The sequence below is a fragment of the Varanus komodoensis genome, unplaced genomic scaffold, assembly GCF_004798865.1.
Source record: "Varanus komodoensis strain SLA01 unplaced genomic scaffold, ASM479886v1 scaffold15, whole genome shotgun sequence".
NCBI classification, from domain to species: Eukaryota; Metazoa; Chordata; class Lepidosauria; order Squamata; family Varanidae; genus Varanus; species Varanus komodoensis.
In genome coordinates, this window is record NW_025335440.1 from 22,649,518 (window position 1) to 22,661,717 (window position 12,200).

The 12,200-nt window shown below is 40.5% G+C and overlaps 1 protein-coding gene across 2 annotated transcripts in view; it reads left to right on the plus strand.

Annotated features, from left to right (window-relative positions):
• ARHGAP21 (Rho GTPase activating protein 21) overlaps positions 1-12,200 on the plus strand; it is a 129,079-nt gene that overhangs the window by 87,175 nt on the left and 29,704 nt on the right. Inside the window, exons 7-8 of one of the 2 annotated variants that reach the window (XM_044425208.1) lie at positions 389-418; positions 1,858-3,811. In XM_044425208.1, the coding sequence (XP_044281143.1) occupies positions 389-418; positions 1,858-3,811 (1,984 nt within the window). The remainder of the gene's footprint in view (positions 1-388; positions 419-1,857; positions 3,812-12,200) is intronic. The other variant, XM_044425210.1, reaches the window with a different exon arrangement.

Consider the following 12,200-nt stretch of genomic DNA (forward strand, 5'->3'; position numbering starts at 1 on the left):
AAACCCTTGTTTCGTCATCTGGAAGCAGGGATGGTAGCAGCTCAGGGGAGATGAAAGAACGTTGTGTTGCTCTAGGAGAAGGGACGCCTTGTAGCACAACCAGAAGGCTCCGTTTGCAGAAGAAAAGATGCACTGAAGCAACACAGCACAACTGTATTTTCTTTTTCTGGAAGGCTAGGGAAGAAATGAAAGAATCAGGTAAAAGCCTGAGACAGACATGCTCACAAGGAGACTGAAGTTATTGTTTATGCTCCACTGCTCTTTACCTTCCAGAGAAATCGGTGTAGATGTATTTTTAGCTTGCTATGTATCCACCATCAATATGACAACATAATTCTATCTTTACATCCATAAGCAGCTTTTACTATGTTTTCCTGTTTTCTACCAGCTGCAGTTTTCAAAGGATGTTACAGCACTGGTAAGAAATGTACTGTAGCCATTTCTCTGATTTTGTAAGGCATGTGTTTCTTGGTAGATCTGCAAGAAGCTGGACTGTTAAAACCTGCAAGTTGCTGAAAGCAGGCTAGATCTGCTGGTTAGCTGAATCTCAGTTGTAATGTTGATTCTAGTATCTTTTAAATGCGTGCCTGTGTTTTGTTAGTTACTTGGATTATTTCTTTTCAGTTTTGCTTTTAATATTTTGTTTGCACTTAACTGATGCTCACCATAATATTTATCACACCCGTGTTTTTTAAGCGCCTCGCCCTCTTCATCCTCAGCACTTTGCTCTCAATCTAATGTTCATGGCTGCATTTGGGCTTTTACAACTGGTCTAATGCTAAGGCAGGGCATGTTGATTTGTCTGAATGAAGCATGTTATAATTTGAGCAAGAAATGCTGTGATATGATACCACACCTAAACTGTTAAAAATGACTGGGAAAGGTTTCTGCATTGGCAAGCTATCTGTTGTCAGCTCTTAATTTCTTATTGCAACTAAAGGAAGTCATGGCAAAGTCTAAAATGATGGTATTTGTAATATTCTGAGCAAATCTTGCAAATGTACTTTTAGTTGTTTATGGTTGTAGAAATGCCCTGATGCAAACAAAAACATGCAAAATTTAAAGGAATTTTCCTTAGGATTCACTTTCTTAAATGCAAGGTAAGATGGAGATTATGAAGCCTATAAGGAATATATAGTTTATGATAGCCTGTGTTCCAGTCTTAAGAGGCGCTTATAAATAACTCTCCAACCATGAATGTTGGTGGTTTCTTCAGATTAAAAAAGGCAGTGAGTATTATGGAATAAGTAACATGTCAGTTTATTTGGAAGGAGGGTGGGCGTTGGCTGGCAACAAAGACATTGCCACTGTGTATTCACATTAGATATAGCAATTGTGCCCTTTAGAAAAGCATTCTGTATTGAATGTAGCAGTGGCTATGTAGACTATCTGTTTCCCCATGTGGTAAAGAACTGCAGATTTTCTAGAGCTTTCTCCTTTAACCTGTCGGTTTCTGCAGAATCCTAGCTTCCAGGATCAGAAAAGCCCAAAAAGGAGGAATAGTTGAAGCGAGGTTTGAGAATTTGTAGGGGTAAATATACCTTTGGTTTACGCTTATGATCTCTCAGCTCTTCCTGATCACCTGCAGCAGTTGCTAGAATTTGATGTTCATTTGATTTATATGAAACATGCTTAATCCTTTCTGGAGACTTTTTCTTGCAATATTTACATATATGGAAATATATATATATTTAAGGCATTTCATATTTCTTATTCATTGAACAGTGATCCTTAGCAAAGAGCATATTTCATTTAGGAATTTAGTTGTCAGCAGGATTCATCTCCTTGCAGTATGGTGATGGCTCCTCATTCACATTTTTTAGTGATGGAATTTCTTTTTAAATTCTCTCTGCACAGGCATATTCTCAAGATGCCTACCTGAAAGGCAATGAAGCCTACAGTGGTAATGCCCGCAACATACCTGAACCACCACCAATATGTTGCCCTTGGTTAACATGTCCAGCTTCCGTCATGGCACAACCTATTGAAAAAGCACCTCCTGACTCTTCACTTGGAAAGCAACCAACTAGTAGACCTTTACGGACATCAGCACAACCAGAAAAGGCCTACAGAATGGAAATACAAGTGCCTCCATCTCCAACAGATATTGCAAAATCTAACACAGCTGTCTGTGTTTGCAATGAGACCATAAGAACTGTTGTTGTGCCTTCTGAGAAGGCTGTAGACTTCCCATCCTGTAGAACAAACCATACTGGTCTGTCTCACCGGTCAGAGGAAGTAAGATACGGTTTCAAGGAGCAAACCACTCCAAAATCAAAAGCACGAACTATATCACCATCCTCTCCAATGTCCACTGCCATTGTACTTCCTCAGACACCACTTACAAGGCCAGTAGATCCCACTGAGATAACTGACATGTCTGGAACCTATGGTCGATGTCCAGAAGGGGTCTCAAGTACCAGATCACCAACTCTAAGTGTAGGTGGTTCTTCTATCACAGGCAACCACTACACTTCTCCAAATGCCCACCAACATATAGACTGGAAAAATTACAAAACCTACAAAGAATACATTGATAACAGACGTTTGCACATGTATGGTTGTAGAACCATACAAGAAAGATTAGATAGTTTAAGAGCAGCATCTCAGAACACAACAGATTATAATCAAGTGGTACCAAATCGCACTGGTTCACAGGTACGACGCAGAAGCACCTCTCATGACAGGGTCTCACAGTCCATTCTGATCCGGCGAAGGAGTGTGTCCCAGGAAAGACTTGAGGATCCTCTGATGCTAAAAGAGTGGCCAAGGAGTGCCTCACAAGATGCTCTAACCTCACCATCTATCAGCCCCCGGAATCATAGGGCACAGTCCTGGGATTATTTAGGCAAGCAGGGTGAACCATTAGAAAACTTTCACACTGAAAGTCTTGATGCAGATTCAAACATAGACAGAAAAAAGACTTACAAGTGGACTGGATTTACTGAACAAGATGATCGACGAGGTATTTATGACAGACCCCGGCAGCATGCAATTCACATGTCTCTTCGAGGTTCACATTTTCCTATGGTTCCAGGTGCTTACAACTCAGATAGTAGACGAACAAGCAGCAGATCCTTAGCAACTGCTTCCCAGATTCAGAAGTTTCTCCCAGATGTAAAAACATTGCAGCCTGCCAGAGATTTGCCAGCCACCAGTGGAATTTCAAAGCCTACCACCATTTTTCAGGAAAGGCCATCTCAGTTGACTTATGGAAGCACACGAAGCAACTCCGTGAAGACTTCTGCACCCCATCCACCAAAACCATTGTTTCCCCTGGATCAGAACCTGGATGGTGTTACAAGCAAAGACCAAAGAGACGTAAATCACATGCATCCTGGTGGTTTGTTAAATCAGCAGTCAAGGATACAAGCAGAAAATATACCAGTCCACAAAGGAGAAACAGGCAAGAGTACTCATTCCCCTACTTCCTGTATAGCTTCTGCCAAATTTGTCCCACAGACCAGTGAGCACTTAACTACCTCTGTTAATTTAGATGTCTCTGCCAAACACAAGGTTCAAGATATTGAAAAAGATACAAAAGAGTTTGAGGGCCAACTAGCAGATGCTGTAGATGAGGATACAGAAACAGTTGTGTTGCGGGAAAAGTCTCCTCCTGGCCATCAAACACCACTGCCTTTGCGTCATCAGTCCTACATCTTAGCTGTAAATGAGCAAGAGCCTGCCTCAGAGACTACTTGTTGGTTACCCAATGATGCACGTCGAGAAGTGCATATAAAAAGAATAGAAGAAAGGAAAGCTTCTGGTTCCAGCCCACCTGGTGATTCCTTGGCATCTATTCCATTCATAGGTGAGCCAAAACCATTGGTTTTCTTCATTTCTCTGCCCTTGATATGTTTTTGGATCAGTCTCTTTGTTTATCAATTAATATGCTTCCTTCCAGTTAGTATGTATGAGTCCACTAATATCTGAAGGTATAATCTAAAAAAATAGGTCTGTTTAAACTTTGCTGTGCCTAGGCCTCATTTACCCTTAGCTTCTTGTGTGGAAGCTGCTTCCCTGTAACATTTTCTATGCTGCAGTCATGATTTTGTGTATGTACTTCTACTAAGGGATTGCGAATGATCACCTCAGTGAGGTTTTATCACCTGATTGGCAGTGGTTTTCCTGGACAGGTGCAGGTGCTGGCTGGGTGGGAAAGACCCAGGCCATCTTTTGTAGGAACATAGCAAACAGACTTATGTAGAGTCAAGGCTTTGGTCCACATAGCCCAATACGGTCAACAATGGCTGACAGCATCTCTACTGGCCTTTAAACTGGGGGTGCTGGGAATTTTAACTTGGGACCATTTCCATGCAAAACATGTGCTCTGCCGTTGAACTATGGCTGTAGTTGTAGTATTCCTATGCATAACATACTTGTGCAGGAAACTTATATGGAGTGAATGTCTAAATGCCATTGGTTGTAATAGAAATCATGCTTACTTTTCTGCGTATTCTCTTTGTATGTATTAATATAAAAAGTCAGTAGTGGGCATTTGGAAGTGGTATGTTAAATCTTAGAATATTTTTGTTTTGTTTTTAGTATGGTTTGCTAACATTCTTATAGTTTCCATACATGATTTTGGCAGCAATCATGAAATTGCTTCTCAAGGTAAATGTCCCAGCAGTGCCAATGGGGGTCATTCTGAGTAGACCTGTATAGGACTGGGCTATTAAAAGGTTTGCTTTGATGACCTTGATTTTAATAAGGTAAAATGTATATTACAATTTTCAGGTCTTATTAATTTAGCTCATTAGTTGTCCTCAGTCTTTTGCAATGTTTTAAAAAATAGCACTGAATTTGTATTTGCAGACATACCTTTAAAGTCTAGAGTAAATATGAAAAGTAATGCATGTTAGAAGAGAGAGGAGAAATAGAAAATTCTGGCATGATATGAAGAGCACAGAGATCAGGAGTATCTCTGATATTTGTGCACTTGTATTAAAGTGCTTTCCAGTTTGCAGCTTGGGAAGAAGAGAAAAGGAGATTGTGCTTGTTATGTAAGAAATAGGCTCCCATAGAGGAACTGGCAAATGAAAGAAATAAAAATATGCTGAATAAATTAGAAAGTGGGAGCAGGAGAGGAAGAAATGTGGAACATACTTCAGCTCAAGACCAAGTGCATGTATGATACTCAAAAATGTTTTTGTTGCAACATTAATTTTTTTCAGGTTCTGACATAATTTAAACATGTGCTCATGAAATCTGTGGCTGTAACAGTTACTCTTAAAGTCATGTAATGATCTTGTCTTACAAAAAAATCTCCCCTGCACAGGTGTGCTGCAGCATGGTTGTATAATGGTTGACTGTAGCTGTTGGAGCTCAGTTAAGACATGATTTTGTGGAGAGATTAAGAAAAGGCAGGCTCATGGGAGTGGAATACATGGATATTAAAGCTGCAGCATTTAACTGATCAGCCAGTTGGATTAGTAATCAGTTTAAAATATTTTGATTGATGAAAAAATTCCCTACTGGACTGGGGAGAAAATTCAGGAAAAAATCCACTTATTCCTTTTAATACAAGTACTTACAAAATGACAGATGGTAACCATAATCTTTAACAATTTCCTCCCTCACACTGGAGGAAGTGTCTTTTCTAAGAGAGATGCCACATGTATGAAATGCTGAAAAACAAATTAGGCATGTCCATGGCTTCAGAGCAGTATAAATCTATGCAAGTTTAATCGAGGAAGGGTGCAAATCTATGGCTTGATGGGTGCTGGACAGCCATAGGAAAATTCAGGTCCAACCTCACAGAAAACATTCAGAGGTTCGAGCAGGAACTCTGAAACCAAAGTGCATACTCTCCACCTTCACACCTGGCATGATTTTTATTTTATTTTATTTTTGATGCTGGTCTTGGCTCCCAGGTTGCAAGACTGAGCTCATAGCTGAAGGTGGGGGAAGGGAGTGTGGCCCCAGCATGCTATGAGGTGGTGCCTCAGTCTCTCCTCCTTGCAAGCAGCAGTTAAACACCTGCTTGGCTGCCAATCTATTTTTGTGTTCCTCCCACCTTCCAGTGGTTCAAAGGGTTATGGATAGCTACATTGGCTGGAGCTGTAAAGGTCAAATGATTAATTCTTCAAATGATTTGTAGCCCTAATTCATATGCGGATGTTCTATTCATTCATGGTAACAGTTCTGCTGAAAATACGGATGTTTCAACATCAGGTTTCAGTCACAGCCCAGCAACTATTTCCAAGAAAACCATAGGAATAACACAGCTTTCTATGTAGGTCCAGAAAAATTACTAGCCTGCAAAACATATTAGAAGCCTGATCACTGGCACAGATCCAGTTGTGGTGTAATAATGGCCTGAAAGGGGGAAAAAACAAGAATTAGAATTAGATACACATACACACATGCATATATGCTGTTAGCTGGAAGTCATCCTTATTTGCCACAGGCGAGCAGGATACTGGCCATTTTCACAGATGATAGAATCGAATTATTCATACCAGGGCTGGAGAACTTGTAGCCAGCCAGATGTTGTTAATCTCCAGCTCCGATCAGCCCCCCAGCATTGCCGGTGGCCAGGCATGCTGGGAGCTATAGCCTAGCAACATTTGGAGGGGCGCAGACAATGTTCAGACAATGTCATAATGCAAACCAAATTTGATAGACAAAATACAAAAGTGTGAAGAATCTTATATCAGCATTTTCTTAAAAAAGAAAAAAGAGCAAAGCAAGAAACAGCTTATAGAGTCACTTACACTTGTCAGCTTTTTAGGTTGCCAGCTATATTGCCATGCCAGTACTGGCCAATTGTGAGATGAAAGGTAGTAAAAGGGTGAAATTAGTAAATCACAGCTAAGGAAGTGTGGGGTAACAATCCTTTACCAGCAGTGGGCATTGCATGGCAGCAGTGAGTGCCTAGAACAGCAGGGTGCAGGCACACAGCTGTAAATGTCTCACTCTCCCCAGCACATGCATTTCTGCTAAATGGCAATGGCCTTTTACTGCTCTCTATCCCTCTTCACCAGTTGCATTGTAAGTCATCATTCAGTCTTAAATTTGTGTTGAATGAAAACAGTTAAAAAAGACATACCACCAATGATCATTCCTAGTATTATCATCCCAAACCCTTTTAGGCCTTTGGCAACATTGAATGGAACGGAAAATCCCTGGCATCCCTAAGTAGAACAGAAAAAACTTCTGCCTGATTCCCTGGAGAGCTGCTGCCAGACAGTGTTAACAACACTAGGCTAGTTGGACTAATAATCTGAATTAGGGCATAGGAAGCCGCTTTTTCCTAACCAATTTTGTTTCAAAGATGCCTTAATGGCTTTTTTGTACTACTTAAGAATATTAACCATTTGTCATGTGTCCCAGTTTGACCTGACCTATTTAGTTTGACTTCAATGTACAGAGCTACTTTAGGTGTGCCCAGTGGGACTCTTTTTTACTGTTTCCCATTGAAAAACAAATCCACTGTCACAGACTGCTTTTGATAGCCCTGTGCCTTGTCTAGTGGCATGGGTTGGGGGCCAGGACAGATTCTCAGAAAAGAAGCCTGAAGACTTTTTACAGTCATAGAATGCGCAATATTGTTCTTCAGATTCTAGTCATTATGTATCATGTCATTCAGGAGTGTCATCTGATTTAAAGAAATTTTAGGGTGCAGTCTTACACATGTTTAGATGGGGCAAAAAAAAAAAATCTGAAACGCCTAGCATTCTGGGAATGTTGAAAGTTTTAGGACTCTTTTCTGTGCCCCAAGTTGATTAATCATGCATATTTTAGCAGATTAAGTCAACAATTTAATTGTTGCTATCTACATACATTTGCATATGAAGAAAACATGTTCTAAAGAAAAGGCATCCTTCCTTTGTTTTTAGATAATGTACAACTGTATTGCAACAGACACCATACCACGAACACTCTCTTTTCTTTGTCAAACAGTGGGGAAAGTGTGCATACCATCTGCAATGTAGGATAAAGCTTGCCATCTGCAAATTTTTGTAAATATATTTTAAAAATCTTCTGCTATCAGGAATGCCTTTTTATTCAATCAGAATACCTTAATTGAAGATTCTAACCAATTAATTGATTGCAATAATCATAATTAGAATATGTAGCCCTTTCTGTTTGTAGAAAGTGATTTACAAATAAGTGATTTGTAAACACAGCAAACCTTTTGCCTGACTGACAAGGTTCTCATGATCAAATAGCTTTGATTTTAAAGAGAAGCAGCATTTTCCCAGTGACTTATAGAGAGATGATTTAGATTGAAACCTACCACAGAGTTTCTGGCAGATGTGAGATACTGATCATGCACTCCTTTGGCCACTGTGTTGTAGTTTGTTTATCATATGAGAGGTTTTGGAAATACTTCATATTCTGTTTAAATAACTAGCAAGCCAAAGCACAACAGTTTTGCTAAAAGGTTGTAGCCAGTGTTACCTCTGTAAGAAAAATGTAACCTAGTAACAGAGGTGCCAAAAAGTAAGTGGGTGGACCTTCTTCCTATAATTCTGTCTGAGTTCCTTTAGTAGTGACACAATTGTGATCTCATAAAGTGGTCTCCAGTAGAGTGCAAGTATTAACATGAATTGTGTTGAACTACTGTACATTACCTCTACTGGTCGCATTAGCTGGCATGCTGTGTTTTCTAGGGAAATTCAGTGCACCAGCTAATGGCGCTAAAGATAGTTTATATTGGCTCAACATAATTTACATTAGAGTGTTGCACCCTGTTGGATACTGTCCATAATCTAAATTCTCTAATTTCTTATTAGTTATGTAACTGAAATTGATGCAGCGGAGGGAGGGCGGAGTGTAGAATAGAATCTCTCTATTATGGAACAGTGTAATCTTGCTATGAGATGAAATCTCCCTGGAGTTTGGGTCTGATTTATATTGAAGGTGGCTCGTTCCATCCATCCCTTGTTTGCAGAGCCACTTCCTTCGCAGCTTGTTATAGACCTTTGTAGCATCCCAGGTGTGAGGATTTGTGGAAGATGATATTGCTGTGAATGCAAAGTAGACATTCCCATTCCCAAACTGCTGCAGGCTGCCTCCAAGAAAACTCCCTAGCATCAGAAAACAGTAGGCAGGTACCAACTCTGGCAAGGCTGGGTTTTAGTAGAGGTTGTTCACGCCTGTCACATTTAACTTAAATTGGACTTGGGCCTTAGAGCACCTTGAAATCAGGGGATAAACTCCTCTTGCTACCTTCCTTCACTGAATCCATGAACCTGTGTCCATCATGGCATGAGGAGGAAGACACTTTTCCCAAACTTTGGAAGTGAGGGAGTGCTGGCTTAATGCTCCATCCCAGAAATTCTTGGGACGCAGAACCAGCCTCTTGATTATCTCGCTCACTGGACTAAATGTGCTTAATGCTTTATTTTTATGCTCTGTTTCAGGAACAGTAGCAGGATCTAGTAACCGCAGGCAAATCTATCTGTTCTCTATCGGTCACCCAACAGGCAAAAACGAACTAGAGATTTTCAACAGAACTTGCTAAGCAACTTTAAGGAATAGGCTCATGACCTGTTCCTGCCACCCTGTCCCTTCTCCAGTTAATCAGAAATGCTTTTAATCAAGGTGGTTGCTGACCAGGGAACTAGCAAGCTCAGAATTGATATAAAAGTTAAGGATGACTCCTTTACACAGATGTTTTTTCAGGTGTCAACTCTTTTCTAATCGCAAACTATTGTTGTTTTCTCAAGTTGCAATTCTTACATATTTTGTATTTCTAAATGTGTATTTGAAACTATTTTCACCTATTATCTGTTACCTCTTTTGAAATGGATCTTTGCTTTCCTAGAGGGCACATATGTATCAATATCCATGGCAGTTTGGTTAATTTTGTTAATAAGGTTTTCAACTAGCCACTTTCCTCCAGGTCACTTCCAAGTGTTAAGATGCATGTTAATAAGATCACTGTTGTTATTAGATTTGAGAAAGGCCCTGGAGATGGTCCATTGCCCTGCATATGATTATAACATAACAGTGCTTCAAACAGAAGAGCTGTGCTGGGTCCTACTGAATGCCTATCTACTCCAGCATTATGTTCACACAGTTGCCAGCCAGATTAACTATACACTGTATGAAGGATTTCCAGCATGTATTCTACTATTCTGGAGGGGTGGGGGGTTCCTCTCTTTCCACTTCCTGAACACAAAGCACAATTTTAAACACATCTGTTGTGTCCACCCTGTGCTCACTTTTTCCTAAGTTAATCACCTCCAATATATGAACAAAGGAGGCCTGCCTTATTCTGAGTGATACCATAGGTCTACCTAGCCCAGTATTGCTAACAGACTGGCAGTGGCTCTCTTGGCTTTCATATAGGATTCTTGCCTAGCCTTACCTGGAGATGCCAGGGATTGAACATAGAACCTTCTGCATGCAAAACTAGAGACAATGTTAGGGAGAGTTCCGCTAGAGCTAGAGCCTTGAATAGTTCCTTTGAAGCCTCCAAAATCTGGGAGGCCAGCTGCCCCTTCACCCTGCTGTATATGGGCACTGGGTGAAATAAAGCCATCTGCTCCCTCTGGAATAGCCGGCTTGTTGCCCACCTTGTGCTGCCTCCCTCCAATCTTTCTTCCGGCGGGGTTCCTCACTCTGAAAAATACCCTCTTCTTACCTGTTCATACCTCTTTTTACAAACAGAATGATCTTGGGAAATGGGGCACTTAAAGACACACACACACACACGCACGCACACACACTTTAGAGTAAGCTAGCATATGTAAGTTAGCATATGCAAATTTGTATGTGCTTTTGTCCTGTGAGGTGTAATCCCCTGCTCAATGCAGAATTCCAGGTTAAAGCATCCCTAACAGATGGCTGTCTAGCTGCATCTAGAATGTCTCTACCATAGGCGAGCCCGCAACCTCCGCAGGTAATTGGTTTCACTGTTATATCGCTCTGTTCTATCCAGAGTCTGGCTTTTTGTAGCTGGTGTCCATTATTGCATGTTTTCAGTAGACCATAGTGCAGCTGCAGTTTCACTATGTTCAGAAGTGATAAGTAAATGTAAAGCAGGAATGGGGTCTTCCAGTCTCTTCCACACCGCAGTATGACTTACGTTTTATACTGGGGTGGCCAGACTTGTTCAACGGAAGAGCCACACATGGAAGATGTCACATGTTTGAGATCCACAAGCAGGTGCCCATGGGCAGTGGCTGCAGGTGGTAAGTGGGTGCCTGTGGGCAGCAGCAGTGAGCGACAGGTGAGTGCCATTGGTTGCTTGTGAGTGGCAAGCCACAAAATAAACTCGAGCCACATGTGGCTCCTGAGCCTTGGTTTGGCCACCCATTATAGGCAAACTGGGCAGTGGTGTTTCCCCGCTAGCCATGAGGTTTACCTGGAAGTCAAATACTGTTTTGGTGGGGTTTGTCTCTGCTTAGATTATGAGGGCTGGACAGCCTTCTGCCTGAATTAGGAGTACTTCATACTATGAAACACTGCTTTTTATTTTATTTTCCCTGTTTTTAGCAGGACCTTATAAATATAAGTACAGCTTTATACCTACTGCTGGTGATATAAACATGGGGGAAGGTTTGTATGTTCATGCTCTGATTGTTAGAATTTCTGGAGGCATCTTGTTAGCTGCTCATGAAAATGGGAGCTTGGACTAGATGAACCCAGTATCTGAATCAGGTCAATATCTTATGTATGTTTAAATCTACTTCCTTGTTAAAACAAGGCTTTAATAGAAACACGTTTCAACACTTATTTTCTGCTAGTTGAGTGTGAAAAGGCAACTGTAGAGTGACCCCTTCAGTCATTATTTTATTTTTGCAGAGATAAATAGTTTTAAAAGTCACAAAGTAAGTAATGTACTTTATCAACTTCAAATACCTTGGAAAACACAGTCAAATCCCATATTTGCTTTCTAAAACATGCTAATGTGAAGGTATGAGACAGAAAGAACCACTTGGCAGCCTCTCTCCTACATGCTTCTTTAGCTTAGACATTTCTTAATTCAGTTTTATTTTGTCATACTTGTTCCTTTTTACTGGCAGTTTGTTTAAGTATTTTAAAACCAATAGGTATGAGTACAGTGGGAAATCTAAGGTATGTAGATTCCTAGTGTTTTGTTCTAGCTTGTCATTCCAGCTTTATCAGATTCATTTTGCAATATGCTGTGTCATTTTAGATTTTCTGAAGTATCCAGTATAAAAAGGAGAACAGAATCTTCTAATAGTAGTCTACTGGAAAAAAGTATATATAGTCATGTCTTT